Source organism: Mobula birostris, chromosome 7 (genome assembly GCF_030028105.1).
Source record: "Mobula birostris isolate sMobBir1 chromosome 7, sMobBir1.hap1, whole genome shotgun sequence".
In the NCBI taxonomy this organism is placed as follows: domain Eukaryota; kingdom Metazoa; phylum Chordata; class Chondrichthyes; order Myliobatiformes; family Myliobatidae; genus Mobula; species Mobula birostris.
In genome coordinates, this window is record NC_092376.1 from 3552184 (window position 1) to 3578962 (window position 26779).

Here is a 26779-nt window from a genome sequence, read left to right on the forward strand (position 1 = left end):
TGGCGGATGGAGTGAAGGTACTTGACAGATGGCAAATCATTTATTTCCTGAAATTGCTCTTAACGTTGATGGCGATAATATCGTGAAGCAGACTCAATAGGCCAAGTAGTTTAATTATGCTCCTATGGTTTACATTAGAGGTCATTAATGGGCACACCTAAGAGGGATATGGAATTTTGCATTTAAAAGTTAGCAGAGGCTTGATGGGCTGAATTACAGTTAACACTGTTGTAATAAAATACAAGCCAATATGACTCTGCAAGCTTTTCCATCAGGTTAAATATGCAGCAGGAGTGATAAAATATCTTCAATTGTCTGGGTGAGTTCATCCAATCTGATTATTAATATTAAATATTCATTGCCTCTATCATTGGCACAGTGTTGCTGCAGTAGGTGCTGTCAAAAACGAGCTAGTGCAAGTCAAGGTGAGAGCCATCCGAAACCCTGGACAAAGAGCAATGAAGTATGAGACTGAATCATTGTATAATAAAACAGCTTCTTCCCCTCCATCAGGTTTCTGAATGGACAATGAACACCTGTACATTACCCCACTACTTTTTTTCCTTTTTGTACTAATTTTTCAGACATTTCTTATTGTAATTTATAGTTTTTTTTAATGTTTTGCATTGTACTGCTGCCAGAAACCAACATATCTCATAACATATGCCAGGGATATTAAACGTGGCTGATCAGCATTATTTGTCTCAGGTACATTAAAATATATGGCGAAATGCATCGTTTGTGTTGATGACCAACACAGTCCAACAATATGCCAGGGGCAGTCAGTAGCGTTGCCATGCTTCCAGTACCAAAATAGCATGCCCAAAAACTACTATCCCTAACCCATATGTCTTTAAAACATAGACCAGTACAGCACAGGAACAGGCCTGTCGGTCCACAATGCTCGCAGAACAAAATAAATTACTAAATGGCCAACTAAACTAACCTCTTCTACCGACACAATGTCCATATCCTTCCATTTCCCTCACATTCATGTGCTTATCCAAATGTCTCATAAAAGTCCCTAATTATGTGCCTGTATCAGCACTCCAGCACATTCCAGGCACCCACCACTCTGTGTTTATAAAAATTGCTCCTCACATCTCTCTTGAAATCAACCCCCCCCCCGCCCAACACCATGGAATGTGTGAGAAAAATAGAGCACTCGGAGGAAATCTACGCGGTAGATTGCTGATCACGAAAGCTGTAAAGCATTGCACTGACTACAATGCTATCTTGCCACCAGTAAGAGCCAATACAGATATATAAATAAAAAGGGAAAAAAAAACAGCTAAAGGAATTATGGCTAAAGAAGATTACAGCTGGGAGCTTAATGTCCAAGGATACACATTGTATTGAAAGGATAGGCAGCAAGGCAGAGGGGGTGGCGTTGCTCTGTTGGTAAAAAATGAAATCAAGTCATTAAAAAGAGGTGACATAGGATCAGTAGGTGTTGAATCATTGTGGATAGAGCTAAGGAACAGGGTAAAAAGACATTGATGAGAATTATATACAGACCCTGAAACAGTAGCAAGGATGTGGTCCTCAAATTACAGTGAGATATAAAAAATGTATGCTAAATGGGCAAGGTTACAATAGTCATGGGGTTTTCAATATGCAGGTAGATTGGGAAAATCAGGTTGGTGCTGGATTCCAAAAGGGGGAATTTCTAGAATGCCAGTGAGATGGCTTTTTAGAGCAACTAAAAGATCAGCATTAGGGAATCAGCTATTCTGTATTGGGTGTTGTGCGGTGAACCAGAATTGATTAGAGAACCTAAGGTAAAAGTACCCTTAGGGGCAAGTGATCATAATATGATAGAATTCACCCTGAAATTTGAGAAGGAAGAGCTAAAGTCAGCTATAATCAGTATTACAGTGGAGTAAAGGGAATTACAGAGGCATGAGAGGGGGCTTGGCCAGAATTGATTGGAAAAGAACACTGGCAGGGATGATGGCAGAGCAACAACGGCTGGAATTTCAGGAAGGCACAGGATATACACATCACAAAGAGGTAGAGATATTCTAAAGGCAAGATGATGCAACCATGGTTAACAGGAAAAGTCAAAGCCATCATAAATGCCAAAGAGAGGGCATATAATAGAGCAAAAATTAATGGGAAGTTAATTTGAATTTGAAAGCTTTTAAAAACCACCAGAAGGCCACCAAAAAAGTCATTAAGATACGGTAAAGATGAAATATGAAAGCTAGCCAGCCAATAGTATTAAAGAGGACACCAAAAGTTTCTTCAGATACATAAAGCGTAAAGGAGAGTGGATATCAGACCACTGGAAATGTAGTAATGGGGGGTAATGAGATGGCAGACGAATTGTAAATATGTTGCATTAGTCACCAGCAGTATGGTGGAAATTCCAGGTGTCAGGGGTCATGAAGCATGTGAAGTTACCATTACTGAGAAGTTTCTTGGGGAATAGAGGTCTGAAGATAGATAAGCCACCTGGATCAGATGGTATGCACTCCAGGGTTCTGAAAAAGGTGGCTGAAGAGATTCTGGAAGCATTAGTAATGAGCTTTCAAGATTCTAGTGATTCTGGAATGGTTCCAGAAGACTGGAAAACTGCAAAAGTCACCCCACTGTTCAAGAAGGGAGGGAGATAGAAGAAAGGAAACTATAGACCAATTAGTCTGACCTCAGTGGTTGGGAAGATATTGGAGTTGATTGGTAAGGATGAGGTGTCAGAGTGCTTGGAGGGACATGATAAAATAGGCCATAGTCAGCATGGTTTATTCAAGAGAAAATCTTGCCTGACAAAATCTGTTTGAATTCTTTTAAGAGATAACAAGCAAGGTAGACAAAGGCAAATTGGTTGATGTTGTGTATTTGTATTTTCAGCAGGCCTTGACAAGGTGCAACACATGATACTGCTTAACAAGCTACAAGCCCATGATATTACAGGAAAGATTCTAGCATGGATAAACCAGTGGCCGACTGGCAGGAGGCAAAGTGTGATAATAATGGGAGCCTTTACTGGTTGGCTGCTGGTGACTAGTCATTTCCACAGGGGTCTGTTGGGATGGATTCTTTTTACATTATATTTTAATGATCTGGATGACAGAATTGATGGCTTTAATGCAAAGTTTGCAGCCAACACAAAAATAGCTGGAGGGGCAGTTAGTTTTGCGGAAGAGGGATTACAAAAGGACTTAGATTAGGAGAATGGGTAATGAAGTGGCAGATGGAAGAGAGTGCCAGGAAGTATACAGTCATGCACTTTGGTAGAAGAAATGAAAGGGTTAACTATTTTCTAAATGGAGAGAAAATACAAAAAAAACAGGCACAAAGGTACTTGCAAGTTCTTGTGCAGGATTCACTAACCGTTAATTTACAGGTCAAGTTTGTGGTGAGGAAAGCAAATGTGATGTTGGCATTCATTTCAAGAGGATTAGAATATAAAAGCAAGGATGTAATGTTTAGACTTTATAAAGCACTGGTGAGCCTCACCTGGTGTATTGTGAGCAGTTTTGAGCCCCTTATCTTAGAAAGGATGTGCTGAAACTGGAGAGGGTTCAAAGGAAGATCACAAAAACGAATTCACGTTTGAACAGCTTGTCATTTGAAGAGCATTATATGGATCTGGGCCTGTCTTTACCGGTATTCAGAAGAATGAGGGGTGATCTCATTGAAACCTAAGGAATGGTGAAAGGCCTTGATAGATTGGATGTGGACACGATGTTTCCCATGGTGGGAGAGTCTAAGACCAGGGGACACAGCCTCAGATTAGAGGGGTGTCTTTTTAGAAAGGAGATGAGGAGGAAGTTCTTTAGCCAAAGAGTGGTGAATCTGTGGAATTCATTGCCACAGGTAGCTGTGGAGACCAAGTCTTTATGTATATTTAAAGCAGAGGTTGATAGATTCTTGATTGGTCCAGGCATGAAGAGATACAGGGGAAGGGAGAAGATTGGGACTGAGAGGAAATTTGGATCAGTCATGATGAATTGGTGGAGCAGACTCGATGGGGCAAATGGCCTAATTCTGCTCCTATGTCTTATGGAAATATTGTCCCTCAGAAGACAAAACAGGATCAATAATGAATTTAAAAATAACATTGTACAATTGTAAGTGATTATCTTGAATTGGTCTTCAGGGAGAAAGCACTAAAAGAATAATCAGTGAGAAGCTCTATGTAGGAGGAATTTAAAACCACTAAAAGGTATTCGGCAAATTAAATCCAATTCATAAAGCTAAGAGCAACACACATAACGCTGGAGGAACTCAGCAGATCAGGCAGCATCTATGGAAATGAATTAGCAGTCAACATTTTGGGCCAAGAACCTTCATCAGGACTGGAAAGCAAAGGGAAAGATACCAGAATAAAAAGGTGGGGAGGGGAAGTGGACAAGCTAGAGGTGATAGGTGAAGTCAGGTGGTTGGGGAGAGCGGGGAGATGAAGTGAGAAGCCGAAAGCTAATAGGTGGAAAAGGTAAATAGCTGGAGAGGAAGGAATCTGATAGGAAAGGAGAGGGGACTATGGCACAAATGGAAGGAAGAGAGCCAACATTCACAACACACTGGAGGAACTCAGCAGGTCAGGCAGCATCTGTGGAAACGATCAGTCGACGTTTCCACGGATGCTGCCCGACCTGCTGAGTTCCTCCAGCGTGTTGTGAGTGTTGCTTTGACCCCAGCATCTGCAGAGTATTTTATGTTTTCGAAGGAAGACAGGCACAAGGCAGAAGTGATAGGCGGGCGATAAACTGCTGAACTCGAGACTTAGACCACCTGGACAATACAAACACCTATGTCAGGATGCTGTTCATCGACTACAGCTCAGCATTTAACACCATCATTCCCACAATCCTGATTAAGCAGTTACAGAACCTGAGCCTCTGTACCTCCCTCTGCAATTGGATTTGCAGCTTCCTAACCAGAAGATCACAATCTGTGCAGATTGGTGATAACATCTCCTCCTTGCTGACTATCAACACTGGTGAACCTCAGGGGTGTGTGCTTAGCCCACTGCTCTACCCTCTCTATACCCATGACTGTGGGGCTAGGCATAGCTCAAATGTCATCTATAAATTTGCTGATGATACAACCATTGTTGGTAGAATCTCAGATGGAGACGGGAGGGCATACAGAAGAGAGAGATGCTAAATAGTGGAGTGGTTTCGCAGCAACTTGCACTCAATGTCAGTAAGATAAAAGAGATGATTGTGGACTTCAGGAAGGGCAAGACAAAGGAACACATAACAATCCTCAGAGGGATCAAAAGTGGACAAAATGAGCAGATATAGGTTCCTGAGTGTCAAATCTCTGAGGATGTAACCTGGTCCCAACATACCGATGCAACTATAAAGAAGACAAGACAACAACTATACTTCACTAGGAGTTTGAAGAGATTTGGTATGTCAACAAATACACTCAAAAACTTCTATAGATGTACCATGGACAGTATTCTGACAGGCTGTATCACTGTCTGGTAAGGGGGTGAGGGCTACTGCACAGGACCGAAAAAATCTGCAGAGGGTTGTAAATTAGTCAGCTCCATCTTGGGTACTGGCCTACAAAGTACCCAGGACATCTTCAAGGAGCGGTGTCTCAGAAAGGCAGTATCCATTAAGGACCTCCAGCACCCAGGACATGCCCTTTTCTCACTGTTACCATCAGGTAGGAGGTCCAGAAGCCTGAAGCACACACTCAGTGATTCAGGAACAGCTTCTTCCCCTCTCCCATCCGATTCCTAAATGGACATTGAACCTGTGAACACTACCTCACTTTTTAAATATGTTACTTTGGGGGTTTTTTTTGCTCAATTTTTAATCTATTCAATATATGTATACTGTCATTGATTTATTTACTATTATTTTTCCTTCTTCTATATTATGTATTGCATTGAACTGCTGCTGCTAAGTTAACAAATTTCACGACACAGGCCAATGATAATAAACCTGATTCTGATTTTCCATGCTCAAGTCTCTGGAGCTTACAGAAAATGATGTGAAAAACAAACAAAAAAAAACATTCAGTGAGTAATAGTTCAGTCAGCAAAAATGGCTTAATAATGAGAGAGGTCAGAGGAGAATGGCCAGACTGGCTCAGGTTGACAGCAACTCAAATAACCATGTGTTACAACAGTGGTGTGCAGAAGAGCACAAACATATGCTCAGTGGCCCCTATATTATGTCCAGGAGGTATCCAATACAGTGGCCAGTGTGTATATAACAGCAGCATTCAAGAAAAGAGAAAAGCAGAAAGTAAGAACTTGTAGGTTTACCATCTGCCACTGGGGAAATACTAGAATCCTTTATTAAGGAGGTAATAGCAAGTTATTTAGAAAATCTTATGCTAGCCGAGCAGAGTCAACATGGTTCTATAAAAGGGAAGTCATGTTTGACAAATTTACTACACTTCAGAGGAGAAAGGGGAACCAGTGGATGTTAAGCTCTGATGAAACACTTAACTGTTCTCCTTTCCACAGATGGTGCCTGACCTGAACTTTTCCAGTATTTCTCTTTATTTCAAGAGATACTGTGCATTTGGATTTCCAGTACAGTGGATTCTGATTAATTGGGGCACATCTCGATCAGCACATTAAGCAGCTTCCCCAATTAGCCAAGGTTTCATGGAAATAATTAAAAAGGTATAAACAAGACAAACTACCATTTGACTCTAACAAATTCTGTATTTAAATGTACAGAACAAATTAGAACACTACCAACACTACTACAGTACTATAACCATATTAGTTCCCAATAGTTATCAACATAGAAATTCATCCAGTGACACTGCCGTGTAGGGTCATTTTTTTTGGCTAGTGTCAAATCCTTTTGTGGCATGTTGACAAGGGTCTGTAATTTTTAAAGACAAAATAAAAAGCAAATGATCAAATATCGCTGCTTTTTGAATCGGCATTCATCAGCCTTCAATGGGTAACATTACACAAGCACGTGCAAAACATGCTATTTAGAAACTGTTTGCTCCAATCCCAGTGTCGTGCCTAATGGCCACACCGAGTATACTTGACTCATGGTAGTTGGAAACTGTTCAACAACAGTCTCCTGTCCCAAGTGTCAGAGTGTCTCAGATAAATTGGTTCCATTCCTGGCTATATTCTCAATCTGTTTTGCTCTTTAAGAGTTGTCACTAATAAGCAGTTGCCCCAAGTAGCTGATTAGATTATGAGGACACGCAGTCCTCTTTTATTGTCATTCAGTAATGCATGCATTAAGAAATGATACAATGTTTTTCCAGAATGATATCACAGAAACACATGACAAACCAAGACTGAAAAACTGACAAAAACCACAAAATTATAACATATAGTTACAACAGTGTAAAGGAATACTGTAATTTGATAAGAACAGACCATGGCACGGTAAAAGTCTCAAAGTCTCTCGAAAGTCTCATCATCTCACACAGACGGTGAACCTCCAGCGCCGCAAACTTGCTGATGCAGCATCCTGGAAGCATCCGACCACAGTCCGACTCCAAGTCCGTCCGAAAACTCCGAGCCTCCAACCAGCTCTCCGACACCAAGCACCAAGCACCATCTCTGCCGAGCATTTCAACCCCGGCCCCAGCAACAGGCAATAGCAAGGCCGAGGATTTGGGGCCTTCCCCTCCGGAGATACTCGATTGCACAGTAGCAGTGGCAGCGAAGCGGGCATTTCAGAAGTTACTCCAGATGTTCCTCAGTGCCTCTTCATGTCTGTCTCCATCCAATCAGGATCATGCATGGCATCCTACTTCACAGATACAATATCATTCGGAACGGCCATGCGTGCTGCGTCGCACCATCTTCTCCTCCCTCCACCCAATTAACCGGAATCCACTCTATTTCATAAAGGTGCCATGTTAAAGACCACTGCACAAGACTATACAATATTGAGAAAAATATTGTTCAAGATAGTGGAGTGCCTGACAGCAAATGGAATCATGATAAATGGTCTCTGCCCTCTTCCTTTCCAGTCCTGATGAAATGCCTTGGCTGAAAAGGTCGACTGTTAGTCCCCTTCATAGATCCTGCTGATCTGCTAAGTTCCTCCAGCATTTAATCATTTGCATTAACAACCAACACACCATCAGAACAGAGATACAGAAGTCTCAGGTCCCACATTGCCAAGTTCAGGAAGTTATCACTTCTCAACACACTTCCAGCAAATGCAGAATCTCTAGTGTTTATGAATGGGATAAAGGGGTCAGTTTTTGGATTGCTAATCAGTAACAAGTGGGACTGGTTTGGGTATTCAACTATGACTTGGATATGGAGATGAAGAGTACGGTTACCAAATTCACTGATGACGCAATGGAGCTTGGTGGTCTTTGCATGTGAAACACAAACTTAGCATGCAGGACAACATGCAAGTAGGAAGAGAAATAAAATATTAACCCTTATACTCCATGTTGAAGCAGATGGGGCTGGTTAGCCGTAGTTGGTAGCTCATTTCAGAAAAGAAAAACTCTGATCTCAAACTTCCAGTGCCTTGTGGCAACACCCACTCATGAAGAAAGTTTTGGGAGTAAACCCCTGAGGAAATATTCAAAGCTTGAGTCTTTAAGGAAGTCCCACATTAAGTTCAACGTTGACTGGCAGCTCCTGCGACACCACAGGTGCCAAACTGTATCTGTCTCTGCCATATTTTTGTATTTATCAGCTGGGTGGAGAGGGAGAGCTTGCTGCATGGGCAACAGCTTGGTCTCCATATTCTACCGCCTAGCTTGTGCACTGGTGGCGCTGCACCAACAACGTGGATAGAAGATTGGTTGGTTAACTGGCAGGAGGCAAAGAATGGGAATAAATGGGACCTTTTCTGGTTGGCTGCCAGTGACTAGTTTTGTGCCACAGGGGTTGGTGTTGGGATAGCTTCTTTTCACATTATATATCAGTGATTTAGATGACAGAATTGATGGCTTTGTGGCCAAATTTAGAGACAATACAGATAGGTGGAGAGGCAGGTAGTGTTGTGGAAGCAGTGTCCCTGCAGAAGGACTTAGATTGGGGAAATGGGCAAAACAAGTAGTGGCAGATAAAATATAGCATAGGGAAGTGTATGGAACATAATTTGCTAGAAATAAAGGCGTGAAATGCTTTCTAAATGGGGAGAAAATTCTAAACTCTGAGATGCGAAGGGACTTGGGAGTTATCATGTAGGATTCAAAATAGTGGTTGGTGCGTGGAATGCACTGCCTGAGTCAGTGGTGGAGGCAGATACACTAGTGAAGTTTAAGAGACTACTAGACAGGTATATGGAGGAATCTAAGGTGGGGGCTTATATGGGAGGCAGGGTTTGAGGGTCGGCACAACATTGTGGGCCGAAGGGCCTGTACTGTGCTGTTCTAAGGATTCCCTAAAATTTAACTTCCAGGTTAAGTTAGTGGTAAGGAAGGCAACTGCAATGTTAGCATTTTGAGAGGACTAGAATACAAAAGCAAGGATGTAACGCTGAAGCTTTATAAGGCACAAGTCAGATTGCACATGGAATATTGTGAACAGTTCTGGGCTCTGTATCTAAGAAAAGATATGCTACCATTGGAGATAACCCAGAGAAGGTTCATGAGAATGATCACAGGAATGAAAGGGTTAACGTATGAGGAGTGTTTGACAGCTCGGGCCTGTGCTCGCTGGAGTTCAGAAGAATGAGGGGGAATCTCGTTAAAATCCATTGATATTGAAAGGTCTAGATAGAGAGGATGTGGAGAGGATGTTTCCTATAGTGGGGGAATCTAGGACCAAAGGAGACAGCTTCAGAATCGAGGGACGTGCATTTTGAACAGATGAGGAAAATTTTCTTAAGCCAGAAGGTAGTAAATCTGTGAAATTCATTGCCACAGGTGGGTGTGCAGGCCAGATCATTGGGTATATTTAAGAAAGAGGTCAATAAGTTCTTGATTAATCAGGGCATCAAAGGTTATGGGGAGAAGGAAGGAGAATGGGGTTGGGGGGGCAATTGTGGAGCATGCTCGATGTGCTGAATGGCCTAATTATGTGCATACTTTCATTGATTTTACTGTGTTTCTCCGAATTTACTGTGAATGCCCGCAAGACAATGAATCTCAGGGTGGTGTATGGTGACAGACATGTACTTTGATAATAAACCTGCTTTGAACCTAGGGATCTCTGCAAGTGCTGTCACATTTCCAGCACCAGTGTAGCATAACCACAATGACCAGCAGAACAGCAAGGGGCTCATTTTGTTGCTTGCCTCCCTCCCCTCCACCCACATACAACTTTAATAACAAATTTACCTTCGTTGCTTGCACTGGTAATCAGTATTTGCCAGAGGCACTTCTGACAATCATTTCAAAATAATTGATTGTTCATTCTCATAGAGAAGTGCACAAAGATACTAACAGATTTTACAAAGTCCAGAACGATGAGCTATAGCTGTAACACAGCTTACTGCACTTAAAGATACAAATTTCAATCTCACTGAACAATTGAAAACTCCACATTGGACAGTCCAATTCTCAGCTGCAAAAGGAAGGTTGGGTATGGGCCTAGCAACACCATCCCATAGAAGTCCAGAACTACGGAAATCAGAATTAGAATCAGGTTTATTATCACCGGCATATGTCGTGAAACTTGTTAACTTAGCAGCAGCCGTACAATACAATACATAATATATGGAAAAATAAATTACAGTAATTATATAAGATTAAAATGGTTCAAAAATTATACAGTATATATAAATATCCAGTAACATGAGGAAACAAATTGAAGCAGCAGAGATATGGTTTTTGAGGAGGATAGAAAGAATGTCATGGACAAAACAGATATCTAACGAGGACGTCATGAACAGAGCAAACACAAAAAGAGAAATAATGTACGAGATCATGAAAAGGCAATGTAACTTCATTGGGCATGTGATTAGGAAAGAGGAGTAAGAATGCACGGTAATTATGGGAAAGCTTGAAGGGAAGAAAACAAGAGGAAGAGAAAGACAAATGATGATGGAGACAGCAGCCAGAGAACTGGAAATGAATACCGATGAATTGATCCACTTGACCCGAAACAAGACTGTGTGGGTCATGGCAGTCAAAGCTCAAACTGGGCATGGCACCTGATGATGATGATATACACACATACATACATATATATATACACACATACATACACACACACACACCATATAGCAGAGGGGGAAGAAACTGTTCCCACATCTCTGACTGTGGGTTTTCAGGCTTCTGTACCTCCTTCCTGATGGTAACAATGAGAAGAAATGCTAACAGAAGCACTAAAGACCTCATCCCTGGTACAGGATGGATCTACAAGATAGGCTTCACCTGAAGTGACCTTGAAAGACAGGCCCAGCATAGAGGATTCTGACGAGCTACTGTCAGCGACCTATGCACCAGTGGGGGTAATGGGCTTAAGAAAATGAAGAAAGGTGGGACTTCCGGGTCATCAAGGGAATGGCGGCGTAAGGAAAAGGTCTCTCGACAAAAAAGAAGGTAAACTGCCCCATAATCGAATTTAGACAAATACTTAATATTGCATAACTATATTAATAAAAGGGGCAAGGATGATGTCTAAGAACAAGATTAAAAAGTCCGCTCCGAAGGCTGATAAACATAGAGACGCAGCAAGGCAACGGGCCTAGCTCCCCCACGGCAAGCCAGGACGGAGATAATGAGGGGGAATCGGTGACTCTGTCCTTGATTCTCGGAGAGATTCGCGAGTTCCGACAAGATAACAGCAAACAGCTGGAAGATATTAAAGGAGAAATAGTAAAAACTAACTCGCGGATAGATGAAGCCGAAGCGAGGATTGTTGGAATTGAAGAGAAGCTACAAAATGCAGAGGAAGTGATAGCAGAAATGCTGAAGCTGCAAGACCAGCTCCAGTGGAAACTAATAGATCAAGAAGGCCGCTCGAGAAGGGAAAATATGAGGATTTACGGAGTTCCCGAAGGAACTGAAGGTAAACCCGGATTGATGATTCCCTTCGTGGAGAAGCTACTTAGAGAGAACCTTGATATACCGGCCGCAAAAGACCTACAGATAGAAAGAGCTCACCGCGCGTTGGCACCACAGCCCCCAGCAGGCGCCCAGCCCAGATCGATTCTGGTCAGATTTCTCAGTTACAGAACGAAGGAAGAGGTGCTTAGAAGGGCATGGCAAAAGAAAGGTTTCATGTGGAACAACTGTAAAATCAGTTTAGACCATGACTACGCACTGGGGATTCTTGCCAGACTGAAGGAATATACGGAAACACGGAGAGTCCTGAAGGAAAACAACATCAGATTCCAGACCCTGTATCCAGCTCGGCTGAGAGTCTTTTACGACGAAGGGACAAAAACTTACGCTACGGTGGAGGAGGCAACATTGGACCTGGCGGACCGGGGACTACCTATTAAAGTTATCACCCAACCGGAGTCGCTACTGGAGAGGATTCGGCAGAAGTCGTGGCAGTTAGTGCGGTGAGGACGCTCCATACAAACCAGAGTGTCAAACTACAAGGAAAAGCTGCAAATATTCAGACGCGAATGTACAGAGAACACAGATTAATTAAGAGAAATGACTGAAAAGAGTAAATCGGACTTAAAGGTAAAATGAAAACTGGTAACTGAAAATAAACTAGACGGAATAACTTGAATGATAGCAATATGGTCGAGACATAAATAGGAGAAAATTCTCTATGATTATTCAAACTGCTGAGGGCCCTCTAACACAGGGTGAAGATAGAGGTTATCCCTCTGAACTGAGGCGGGTCGGTGCTCAGGCCTCACTGTGGGAAAGTCGGGAAAAATTTTCAAATGTTGCAAGTTCAAAAATGTCTAGGGTGTGGTTATATGTCTTGGTTTACTGTTGAGAAGGGATTGCTTACTGTTTGGTTAGAAAAGGAGAGTTTTTTTTCTACTAGAGAAAAATGCAAACTGAATTGGTAAAAATAATTTCCTATAATGTTAATGGGGTTTTGAATCCAATTAAAAGAAATAAGATTATGTCTAAATTGAAAAAAGAGAGGGCACAAATAGCTTTCCTCCAGGAAACACATATGAGCCAATCTGAACATGGAAAATTAAAAAGAATGGGCTTTAAGCATGTATTTTATTCATCATATAAATTGAGTCACAAAAGAGGGGTAGCTACTTTAATATCAAGTACTCTTAATTATGAACATATTTCAGAGACTAGAGACAAAGAAGGACGGTTCGTAAAAATCACAGGAAGAATAGAAGGTACAGAAATAACATTGCTGAATGTTTATGCTCCTCCAGGTTGTGAATGGTCATTTTATAGACACATTTTTGACCTAATGGTCAGTTCTCAAGGGGTAGTAATTTGTGGAGGGGATTTTAATATTAGATTAAATCCTATATTAGATTCTTCAAGAATAGTTACTCAGAATAAACCTCTGACTCGGAAAGTGAATTCATTGATGGAGGAGTTGGGAATTATAGATGTCTGGAGGGAATTATACCCTACTAGTAAAGATTATACATATTACTCTTTCCCTCATTCAGCCTATTCAAGGATAGACTATTTCTTTATCTTTAATACAGATAGACTCAGGATAAAAAACTGTAATATTGCAACAATTGATCTGTTGGATCATAGCCCAGTCTCTATGTCTCTAATCCTGGAAAAGAAAATGAGGAAAATACTATGGAGGCTAAACTCACATATACTCAATAACCCAAAAGTAATGGAGAGATTAAGGGGAGAAATCAAAGAATATCTAGACCTTAATGACACGGGAGAAACATCACCAGTGATCTTATGGGATACATTGAAAGCTGTACTGAGAGGGAAAATTATTTCCATTACCACTCACATGAAAAAAATCAATGCACAAAAATTAGCAGACCTTCAAGAAAAATTAAAACAACTTCAAGTTGTAGATAGCAACAAAAGTAGTTCAAATCCAAAACAGGAAATTAGGAAATTGCAAAGTGAAATTGACGATATTTATACGTTGGAAACTCAAAGAAATTTTCTTTACCTGAGAGAAAAGAATTATGAAGTAGGAGGTAAATCAGCTAGATTATTAGCATATAAATTACGAAAACAACAAGCAGACAATACAATTCATAAAATAACGAATCCAAAGACAAAGCTTGTGGAGAGTACAATAGGGAAAATTCAAGAGAGTTTTGAAACATATTATCGAGAGCTGTACTCCCAACCCCGAGCCCCCAATGAGCCCTATATAGACAGTGTATTGAATTTTTTAGATCTACCTAAAGTTACAGATTTACAAAATGAAAGTTTATTAGAACCAGTAACTGTCAAAGAACTGAACGTGGCCATCTCTAGGTTAAAGGCTGGAAAGTCTCCGGGTTCTGATGGGTTTACCTCAGAGTGGTACAAGTCCCTGAAGACACAGTTAGCCCCATTACTACTTAACACCTTTAATTGGATCTTGCAGAGAGGAGAAACTCCACCTTCCTGGAGAGAAGCGATTATTTCAGTTATTCCTAAAGAGGGTAAAGATAAACTAGAATGTGGCAATTATCGGCCAATTAGTGTCCTTAATTTAGATTACAAACTATTTACATCTATATTAGCGCGCAGATTGGAAAAGCTTTTACCTGGCTTAATCCACTTAGATCAGACTGGATTTATTCAACAAAGACAAACCACAGGACAACATAAGGAGAACTCTGCACATATTAGAACAGGTTAATAAGAACGAGACAGAGACAATGGTAGTAGGATTGGACGCTGAGAAAGCTTTTGATTCGGTTAGTTGGGCATTCCTATACAGAGTGTTAGGAAGATTCGGCTTTCAAGAAAAGTTTATTAAAGTAATTCAGACTCTATATGACAGCCCTACAGCCCGAATTAAGATAAATGGGGACCTCTCTGACTCCTTCATCTTAGAGAGAGGCACTAGACAGGGATGCCCAATTTCTCCTCTCCTTTTTGCGCTATATATTGAACCGCTTGCCCAACTAATAAGACAGAGCGAAATCATAAAAGGTATCAAGGTGGCAGGGATTGAACAGAAAGTGGTGTTATTCGCAGATGATGTTTTGGTCTATCTGAGTGAACCAGAAAAATCATTTATAGGATTGTTTACACCGTTGGATGACTTTGGGAAAATATCAGGTTATAAAATAAATGTAAAGAAAACGCAGGTTATGTCCCTAAATTATACACCATCCAAAAAATTGCAGGATACATATGATCTTAAGTGGGAAGCTAAATCATTAAAATATTTAGGAATAACCCTGCCGAAGGATCTTTCAACACTGTCACAGGTAAATTATGGGCCATTAATCTCAGAGATAAAAGCAGATATGCATAGATGGAATCTTATCCCCTTTTTAAGTTTAAATTCAAGGATAAATACTATAAAAATGAATATTCCTCCTTGGTTATTGTATCTTTTCCGTACTTTACCGGTGGAGGTGGATGATAATCAATTCAGGGAATGGGACAAATGGATTTCCCGCTTCATTTGGCAAGGAAAGAAACCTAGAATTCGATATAACACCTTACAGTTAGGGAAGGAAGGAGGAGGTATGGTTCTTCCTTGCCTGAGAAATTATTTTTATGCCTCACAGATAACCCCTCTGTTATATTGGTGTAATAGGGAATATAAGGCTAGATGGAAGGAAATAGAATTTGGATTAGTTGACAGTTTTCCTCTTCAGGCCTCAATAGCTGACAAAGGATTGATGGCTCAGTTGGAAAAATTTAAAAACGCTTGGATAAATCTTACATTAAAAGTATGGCAGAAGGTGGTTAATTCATGTGGAATTAATAACATGTTAAAACTCTTTAGATGGTGTGCATATGATACCGAATTCCTTCCCAACAGAGGAGATAAAAGATTTGAGCTATGGATAAAGAAAGGTCTTACAACCTACCCCTCATTTATAGATAAAAGAGTATTACAAAGTTTCCAAATCCTGCAGGACAAATATGGCCTAGAACATAATGACTTTTTTAGGTACCTTCAAGTACGAAACTATGTTAACCAGAGTTGTAGATATACAGACCTATCAACAGTAGAATTAGAATTTTTCAAGATTCTGAATTTGGCTTGCTGTTCAATACCTAGTAAATCAGTTTCTCGATTATATAATGCACTCTCCCATGCTAAAAATGTAAATACACTGTATATTAAAGAGAAGTGGGAGAAAGAAGCGGGGCTGGTACTTTCAGAGGAGGCTTGGGAGAAAATCTGCAGCTTTCGATGGTCCTCGACTAATTCTTTGACTTGGAGAGAACATTGTTGGAAAAACATTATAAGATACTTCAAGACCCCATATCAGGAAAAATATAAAGATACAAATGTGATGTGTTGGAGAAGGTGCGGCTCCAAGGAGGCAAATCATTTTCATATTTTTTGGGATTGCCCTAAATTAAGTCTATTTTGGGAAGGTATTCATAGAACATTAGTTAAGGTACTTAGGTCCCAGATACCTCTGAACTTTGAGACGCTCTATTTGGGGCACATATTGCTTCTTGAACAGAAGGAAGATATAAAGTTGCTGCAGGCCCTCTTAGCGGCAAGTAAGAAATCAATCACTAGAAAATGGCTAAATCCAATACCACCTACATTACAAGATTCGTACCAAATTATCTTGGAAATATTTAAAATGGAAAAGTTGACTTACTCCCTGAGAACTCAAAAAGAAAAATTTTATCAAATCTGGAATAAATGGATTGAATATATAACCCCAATGCGAGCAGACTTTAGATGACTCTCCTAATGATTTATACTGCTCTTCTCATCAACACAGTAATATTGCTAACGTAAGCACCCCTAGTCTAAATGTTTGTTTTTTTTGTTTTCTTTTGGAAAATAGAGAATTAATACAAGTAAAGGGAAAGATTTGGGAAAGGGATAAAAAAATGAAAAAATTAAGTAAATAAGTACATAGGGATTGGATAATTATGTCTGCGGGCAGGAGCAAGCATGAACAGATTAGGATATAAACACCTACAATGGTTGATACATAGGCTTATATACAACATTTTGGACCAGTGGAAATGGTCCAGAAGGGTTATATGGAAACTATTATTACCATTTTTCTTAACAACTAATTCCATTACTTAGCCTAATAGGTTAGATTTACCACAGTACATAATTATCTATTTAAATGTTTATTTTCCTTTTATATCATCTCAATGTGTACTTAAGAATATATAAATAATTGTAGTTTTATACATATAACAAAATGGAAAAGGTTATATGTGTGAAAAAAGTACATGATATTTGTGAATTCCTTATCCAAATAAAAATAAAATTAAAAAAAAGAAAATGAAGAAAAACTGAATCATTTACTTAATCCACTAAACAAATTAGAGGTGAATTGTCATTTGACTATTGGAACAGTAGATCATTGTTCAGCTCCTCAAACCTGCTTAATTATACAGTATTGCTATCTGATTGCTGATCTGCAGCTGAACACTATCATCAGATTTGCTTCAGAAACAGGAAGTTTTATCAAAGTTTAAAATCCTACTCACAGTTTTGAAATTTTCAGTGTGCACTGAGCTTCAACAGCTTTTAAGGAAGACAGTTCCTGCTCTCTGACTGGTGTGTATTGGTATTTCCTGGCAACACTCTGAAAGGCCTGGAACTAATTTAACAGCATGCGCCTGCTCCCCCTTGTTGTGGGCTCCTCGTTATTGGAAATAATTCTCATCTACTATCAATTCCCACCATCTTTGGACCATGATAATTTTGATGGAGTAAAACAGCTGTTTGCAATGAATAACACATTTAGTGGCCACTTTATTAGATACACCTGCTCATTAATGTAAATATCTTATCAGTCAATCATGTGGCAGCAACTCAATGCAAAGAAGCATACAGATATGGTCAAGAGTTCAACTGTTGTTCAGACCAAACCTCACAATAGGGAAGGAATGTGATCTAAGCGACTTTGCGGAATAATTGTTGATGCCAGATGGGGCGATTTGAAACTGCTGATCTCCTGAGATTTTCAAGCACAACAGTCTCTAGAGTTTACAGAAAATGACATGAGAAACAAAAACATCCAGTGAGCAGCAGTTCTGTGGGCAAAAATGCCCCGTTAATGAGAAGGGTCAGATGAGAATGGCCAGACTGGATCCAACTTACAGGACGTTAATGGTAACTGAAACTGAAGGAGAGCATCTCGGAACGTACAACTCGTTGAACCTTGAAGTGGACGGGCTGCAGAAGCAGAAGACCATGCCAGGTTCTGCTCCTCTGCCTGATAAAGTGGCTACTGAGTGTGTACTTTTCTATTGGTTCTACAAAAACAAGGCATTCCTTTACGAGTCTAACAGTATCTCAATCCAAATTATGGACCAATGGGTACATTTACAAGACAAAATATGCAACGATTTCTCATGGAGGTTTGATTGAGTAAAACCAGGAAGGAACTCAGGACATGGAATATGAGGAGGTGGAAAGAAAGGAAAAATGGCTGAAAAGAATGAGGAAAATGGTGAATATGAGCAATGAAGTAGAACTAGGAGGCAAGAGGAAGAGAAAGAACAGCTTCTTCCCTTTAATTAATTAATGTGTGTTGCTTGAATTTCCAGCATCTGCAGAATTCCTCATGTTTCAGCTTCTTCCCTTAGGCTGTGAGACCAATGAATACCCTGCCACCAAGATCTCATCACTGGGGCAGCAAGCTGTTTACTCTTTAGCCATTTTTAATGATATTTTATTAACTGACTTATGGTAATATTGTTTTATGTGCTGTGTATGATACATGTACTGTGGTCCTGAGGATTGTTGCTTCATTTTATTGTACAGTCAGATGACAATAAACTTGAAAGAACTGGTGGAATCGTATGGAAGGTCAAGTTCCAGATGTAACTAGTATTAACCAGATTTATTATCACCGGCATGTGTCATGAAATTTGTTAACTTAACAGCAGCAGTTCAATGCAATGCATAATAAAGAAGAAAAAATAATAAGTAAATCAATTACAGTACACGTATATTGAATAGATTAAAAATCATGCAAAAGCAGAAATAATATTTTAAAAAGTGAGGTAGTGTTCACAGGTTTAATGTCCATTTAGGAATCAGAAGCTGTTCCTGAATCACTGAGTGTGTGCCTTCAGGCTTCTGTACCTCCTACCTGATGGTAACAGTGAGAAAAGGGCATGTCCTGGGTGCTGGAGGTCCTTAATAATGGACGCTGCCTTTCTGAGACATTGCTCCTTGAAGATGTCCTGGGTACTTCGTAGGCTAGTACCCAAGATGGAGCCGTCTAAATTTACAACCCTCTGCAGCTTCTTTCAGTCCTGTGCAGTAGCCCCCCGTCCCCAATATCAGATAGTGATGCAGTCTGTCAGAATGCTCTCCACAGTATAGCTATAGGAGTTTTTGAGTGTATTTCTTGACATGACAAATCTCTTCAAAACTCCTAATGAAGTATAGTCGCTATCTTGCCCTTTTTATAACTGCATCGATATGTTGGGACCAGGTTAGATCCTCAGAGATCTTGACACCCAGGAACTTGAAACTGCTCACTCTCTCCACTTCTGATCCCTCTAAGGATTGGTATGTGTTCCTTCGTCTTATCCTTCCTGAAGTCCATAATCAGCTCTTTCATCTTACTGATGTTGAGTGCCAGGTTGTTGCTGTGGCACCACTCCACTAGTTGGCATATCTCGTTCCTGTACACACAAATTGCAAGAGTTCTCCAGAAGAGCAGACTGAAGACGGTGATGTTCTGCCAGCAAGGTATAATAGTGGAATCAAAGCAGCACCACCAGTTCCCATTAAGTTTCCTGTAACCCAATGTGCAGGGGTGTGGAAGCAAAGGTACAACTCTGGCTAATGATCTATAGCCTGTTCTTTAACATAGCAAAGAAAATTCACCAGCTTCTCTACTTCCTCAGGGGGCTAAAGCAATTCAGCACATTCCCCTTGACCCTCACCACTTTTTAATTAATGTACCATGGAAAGCATCCTAGCCAGGTGCATCACAGCTCACTACAACAACTGCTCTATCCAGGACTGCAAGAGTCTCTGCAGTGAGTTGTGGACACAGCTCAGCACGTCATGGAAACCAGCCGCCATCGACTGTCTACACTTCTCACTGTCTTGTAAAGCAGCCAGCAATATCAAAGATCTCACTTACCCCAGACATTCCCTCCCCCCCCACCCCGCCAAATGAACCTGAAATACAATAAGATGGACTCTTGACCTCACCATCTAACTCCTTATGACAAGGCACCTTATTGTCTACCTCCAATGTACTTTCTCTGTAACTGTTAATGTTTATTCTGTAATTCTTTTACCTTGTGCTACCTCAGTGTACAGTGTAATGAATTGATCTGTATGGACAATATGCAAGACAATTTTTTCCACTCAATCTCAATACAATTAACTCCGCGAAAAAGCTTTATATTTCCTTCATTTAATGGAACACAATACAACGATGGGAGCGCTTACCTACCAAACAAAACATCAAAGGCTTAATTTACATCAGCCTCTGAGCTGGTACAGAACAGCTGTTGAGCAAATGAAATCGTAACCACTCCTGCTGCTACCAGGGGCGGAAGAAATTAAATTAAAAGGAGAAATAGGACGGGCTCACAAGATTTCCATTGTTTGACTTTAAATAAGTTTCATTATTCAGCGAATGCTACCCAGAATTAACAAAATTTACAAGGATGTTTCCGTGACTGAATTATGGGGCAAAGCTGAATAGGTTAGGACCAATGTTCACTCTAAGGTATGCGCATGCACACATCTTAAACTGCGCACAAAAGGATGTTACCCTCTACCTCTTTGGCATGTTAAGTATATTACATGATTGTATTCAATCACATTTCCTTTTCCAGTTTCTGATGCAGACTGTGTTGATAAAGTGATGATCTGTCCACAGGTTTTAGAACTAGGTTATTTATAAGAAATTATTCAGTGCACACATGTTGTTGTCACTGGCAAAAAATTACACATCACAAGATTTTTTGCGCACACTGGTCATTACCAATTAGAGGGAACATTGGTTATGACTTTATTCCCTGGAGGTTGAATGTGACTAGAACTACAGGTCATAGATTAAGGGTGAAAGGTGAAATATTTACAGGGAACCCAAGGGGTAGATTCTTCTCTTAGAGAGTGGTGTATGTAAGAGTGGAGGGAGGAGACGATGGCAGTGCGACGCAGCGCGCGCAGCTCGCCGGTGAAATGATATCGTATCTGTTAAATAGGGGCTGTGGACAATTCTGATTTGATGGAGACAGATGTGAAAGCACAGAGGAACACCTGAAGAAATTTCTGAAACGCCGGTTCGCTGCAATTGTTACTGCACGATGGAGAATTTTCTGGAGAGAAGGCCCCAAAATCCCTGGCTTTGCCTACTGCTGGTGACCAAGGCTGAGGTCGAAGCATTCGGATAGAGATGGTGCTCAATACACGGTGTCGGAGGGCTGATCAGAGGCTCGAAGTTTTCAGACAACTCAGAGTCGGACTGTGGTCGGGCATGGCAGGGAGAGTTTTCTTCCTTCTCCCGTCTGCGTGAGATGTGGGTCATCCGAGAGACTTTGAACTTTTTTACTGTGCCATGGCCTGTTCTTCATCAAGTTATGGTATTGTTGCACTGTTGTAACTATATGTTATAATTATGTGGTTTTGTTAGTTTTTCAGTCTTGGTCTGTCCTGTGTTTCCGTGATATCACACCGGAGGAAATATTGTATCATTTCTTAATGCATGCATTACTAAATGACAATAAAAGAGGACTGCATGTCCTCATAATCTAATCTAATCTAATGTGTGGAACAAGCTGCTCGTGGAAGTGATGGATGCAGGTTTGATTACAACATTTAAGAGATGTCTGGATAAGGACATGGCTGGTTGGGGTAGGTGGGGTTATGGTCTGGGTGTGGGTCAATGGGACTAGGCATGGATTAGACAGGCCAAAGGATTTATGACTCACAGGCACCACAGTAGCATAGCGGTTAGCGCAATGCTATTACAGCTCGGGTTTTCTAGAGTTCAATTCTGGCAATGTTTGTAGGAGTTTCTACATTCTCCCCATGATCAGGTGGATCTGGTGGTGCCAGAAATCCGGCCTTCCCACAGTACAAAGATGTACCAGTTAGTAGATGGATTGGTCATTGTAAATTGTTGTGTAATTAGGGTAGGGATAAATAGGTGGGTTGCTGGGTGGCATGGCTCATTGGGCTGGAAGGGCCTGTTCCATGCTGTATCACTAAACAAAATAAAATAAATGACTCTATTCAGTATTACGCAAACACGAGGAAATCTGCAGATGCTGGAAATTCAAGCAACACACAAAGTTGCTTGTGAACGCAGCAGGCCAGGCAGCATCTCTAGGAAGAGGTACAGTTGACGTTTTGGGCCGAGACCCTTCGTCAGGACTATAGTACCTCTTCCTAGAGATGCTGCCTGGCCTGCTGCGTTCACCAGCAACTTTGATGTGTGTTGCTATTCAGTATTAGAACAGTTTTTGTCCAAATTACGTCCTCCATTAAAAGGGACAAGCAATTACAAGCTCTAACCTGTGGAAACACAATTTTTTCAGATCCTCCATGTAAAGTGCACAGATTTCATTCAGAGGGTCCTGCCGCAACGGGCTGATGTTTGACAAGTTCTCATTCCATGACTCCTGCCAAGGTTCCAAGCTTTCTTCAATACACTGTAAAATTTTCTTATCATGAGGGGAACCAATCTGAGCTCCATTTTCCCAATAAACCTGTGAAACAGGAACATAAATAATGTATTGTTCAATTCAGAAAGCCTGGTTAGCATCAATGTTAGAAAATTTTTTTTTTTTTTTAAGAGATGCAGTTCATTGCCCCTTCTGGCCCAACAAGCCTGTGCTGCCCAAATACACCCATATGACCAATTAACCTGCTAATGCATATGTTTTTGGAATGTGGGAAGAAACTGGAGCACCCTGATGAAACCTACGTACTGACGGGGAAGAAGGTACAAACTTCTAATGGGCAGTTGTGGAACTGAGTTCGGGCTGGCGCTGTTGCAGCATCACACTAACCACTAAGACACCAATTTGTTTCCCAACAGTTTGTGGACAGGAGAGAAGACAAGATAATAGACAATAGGTGCAGGAGTAGGCCATTCAGCCCTTCGAGCCAGCACCACCATTCACTGTGATCATGGCTGATCATCCACAATCAGTACCCTTTTCCTGCCTTCTCCCCATATACCTTCACTCCGCTACCTTTAAGAGCTCTATTTAACTCTTTCTTGAAAGAATCCAGAGAATTGGCCTCCACTGCCTTCTGAGGCAGAGCATTCCACTGAACCACAACCCTCTGTGTGAAAAAGTTTTTCCTCAACTCCGTTCTAAATTGTCTACTCCTTATTCTTAAACTATGGCCTCTGGTTCTGGACTCCCCCAACATCGAGAACATGTTTCCTGCCTCCAGCGTGTTCAATCCCTTAATAATCTCATATGTTTCAATCAGATCCCCCGTCATCCTTCTAAATTCCAGTGTATACAAGCCCAGTTGCTCCAATCTTTCAACATATGACAGCCCCGCTATCCCAGGAATTGACCTCGTGAACCTACACTGCACTCCCTCAATAGCTAGAATGTCCTTCCTCAAATTTGGAGACCAAAACTGTACACAATATTCCAGGTGTGGTCTCACCAGGGCCCTGTACAACTGGAGAAGGACCTCTTTGCTCCTATACTCAACTCCCCTTGTTATGAAGGCCAACATGCCATTAGCTTTCTTCACTGCCTGCTGTACCTGCATGCTTACTTTCAGTGACACCTTCTCCCTTGTGAAAGGCAATTTTTCTTCCTCCTTCAGGAAAAGGCGAAGACCACACATGAAGCAGACAGATCATATCAAGGACTGAATTCAGAAAGTTGGGTTCTGCTGTGTACATACATCTACAGATGCTTCTGGACACATCTTCAGTGATGTTCCCGGAATCATCGGGTGTTTCGGGTCTTTCAACATCCTACAACCTCCTCCAGGTGACCCAGCCGGGGCCGATCAGACCCCGGCTTGTGTCCAGATGGCTAGCTACTTATGACTCCATGGCTCCCCTCTTCTGAGCCACAGCCATCTTGAGGCCCTCTCTGCCACATCGGTGGTACTGCGGATGGCTCTCCTCTTCCTCTCTCCCTCGATGCCCAAAATGCTGAAGGCTCTAACTAAGGAACGGGTTGTGAATTCCCTAAAACCAACCTCCACTGGGAGACACCTCGCTCTCCATCCAGCCTGCTGATAGTTGCTGACCAGTCCTGCGTACTTGGAGAGCTTCCTTTCAAAGGCCTCTTCCAAGTTATCTCCCCATGGGACTGTCAGCTCCAGCAGCACCACTTGCTTAGTAGACTCAGACACTAGGACAATGTCTGGTCGCAGGGTGGTGGCTGCAATATGGTTGGGGAACTTCAGCTGCCGTTCGAGGTCCACCAACAGCTTACATACTGTTACATACTAAAAATTTTGGCAGTTTCTAAATTATAGTAATTAACTTTGAGAAAGATAAAATAAAAAACATTAAATATTACATTTTAATCATTACAACATTTTATAGCCAACCTGATCATAAATTTGATTCTCCAATTCCAGGTTTCAGAATAACAGTCCCAATTCTCATCTCATGTGTTTCTTTCACTGGAATTCAAAGTAAGTACAGCCCTTTCTCTACAGGATTTCCTGCAGTTTTTCAGGAAGGAAATTAGGGAAGACTGGACATACACGAGTGGATTAGGATCAAACAACTCCAAGTAACTGTTATTTGTAAACACCCAAGCAGGGCAGCCATGGTAGTAGCCTCATTTTCTTTACTCTGGAGCTCAAAGAGATCAGTTTTGACAGAATGTGGAACAAATCAGCTTGAAGTTCTCTTTCAGGTCATAAAAAGATTAACAGGTTCAAATAAATCTACTGAATGAATTCTAAAGGCATACAGCCCATGTTTTCATTCTCATGGCAAGTATTCCTAAAGACTTAAAAGGTGTAATTATACCACAAGTATATATATCCTAAACAGGGAAATTCTGAACGTGCACCAAATAGAAATTACTTAGTGAAAATTGAGATTGAAAGTGCAGTCTAAAGCCCAGAAATTCTGTTTAGTGACGTAGAATGCATCAAAATCTTTGACAAAACCGAAAATACTGACATCGTTAAACTTACTGCAATTTGAAATTTCTTGCTCTCTTTTGGCTATATAGTTTAAACAAAGAACACAGAACAGAAACAGGCCATTTGGCTCACAATGTTGTGCTGAACTTAACAAATTAATCAATGGCCAACTAATCTCCTCTGCCTGCACAATGTCCATATCCCCCCATTTCCATCACATTCATCTAAAAAGTCTCTGATGTATCTGCCTCCACCAATACTCCAGGTAGCACATTCCAGGCACCCAACACACTGTTTAAAAAGAAACTTGTCCCTCTCATCTCTTTTGAAGTTACCCCCCCTCACCTTAAATACATGCCTAATACCATAGGGCATTTCAACCCTTGGAAAAATTTACTGTCTGTCTACTCTATCTATGCCTCTCAATCTTAAAACCCTCTATCAGATCTCCCCTGAGCCTCTGCCACTTGGGGAAAGCAACCCAAGTTTGTCCAACCTCTTGTTAAAGCACATGCCCGCTAATCCAGTCAGCATCTGGTAAACCACTTCTGCATCCTCTCCACAGCCTTGAAATCCTTCCTATAATGGGGTGACCAGAACTCAGTGCCTTGACTAATAAAGACAAGCATGTCATATGCCTTCTTAACCATCCTATCAACCTGCGTAGCCACTTTCATGGAGCTATGAACTTGGACCCCAAGATCCTTCTGTTCATCAACACTGTTAAAACATTTGTCTGATCAGTGGGAGAGGATATGGGAAGAAGTAGAGAAAGCAGCTCAAGTCTGTTAAAAGTTTGTCTAATTTAAATAGAAGAATTTCCCAGTGGATACCACTTTTCAATTCGACTTTCCATCGCATTCCCATTCTGACATACCCGTTCATTGCCTTTGTTATGTATGCTCAGAATAAGAATTGCAATGGAGTAGTACGCTCAATATTTTTACTGAGTCATGTTAGTAATGGTACACACTGGACAACGTGCAGTGTAGGAGCCATGATCAGAGCCAGTCAAAACGAAAATATATGCACTCCAAAGTCTGCACCCAAAAGAGTGCCTCCCAGATGTAGGAGGCCCAATCGATTCACCGTGCAATTGATTGATCACGTGCACTGGTCACATTCTCACAATCAATCTGATATGATACAGCCTCCTCTGCTGCCATGATGAGGTCAAAGTCAGGTTTGAGGAACAAACCTGACTTTGCACAATATATCCAGCATCAGCACAATCTTGTGTTTCTGAGCAACACACACACAAAATGCTGGAGGAACTCAGCACCTTAGGCAGCATCTATGGAGGGGAATAAACAGTTAACGTTTTATCATACATTTATGATTGGCTTTCACACATGCCTGTAAAGAATTGGACAACCAGACTAAAACCATTATCCCTTCTTTTTTATCACAACCATACATTTCACTGAAGCAAGATCTGACTATTCCACGTTGAGGCACAGGAACATCAGGACTCGAACTGCCAGATGGGGTAACAACTTCTTTCCTCAGACCGTGAGACTGATGAATATCTTGCTCGAGGTCTCATCACAAGGACAGTACGTTCTTATTTACCAGTGCTGCACACTAGATGCATTTTCAATTAGTTTGTTAATTTATGACCTTTGTGAGATATATGTTTTGTCGGTAGTCGTGGTCCGAAGTATGTTGGTTCGTTTGGTTGTAGACATGTATAGTCAGATGATAATAATCAAACTTGAACTTGCCTTTTTATACATTCTGACAGAAGGTGTTTCAAAGGTAAAGTATGGTGCTTATAACAAGACACTCACAGACCAATCAGCCCTGTAA

The 26779-nt window shown here is 41.0% G+C and overlaps 1 protein-coding gene across 1 annotated transcript in view; it reads right to left on the reverse strand.

Annotated features, from left to right (window-relative positions):
- pgm2l1 (phosphoglucomutase 2-like 1) overlaps nucleotides 1-26779 on the reverse strand; it is a 167211-nt gene that overhangs the window by 82314 nt on the left and 58118 nt on the right. Inside the window, exon 6 of the mRNA XM_072262471.1 lies at nucleotides 22400-22593. Within this exon, the coding sequence (XP_072118572.1) occupies nucleotides 22400-22593 (194 nt within the window). The remainder of the gene's footprint in view (nucleotides 1-22399; nucleotides 22594-26779) is intronic.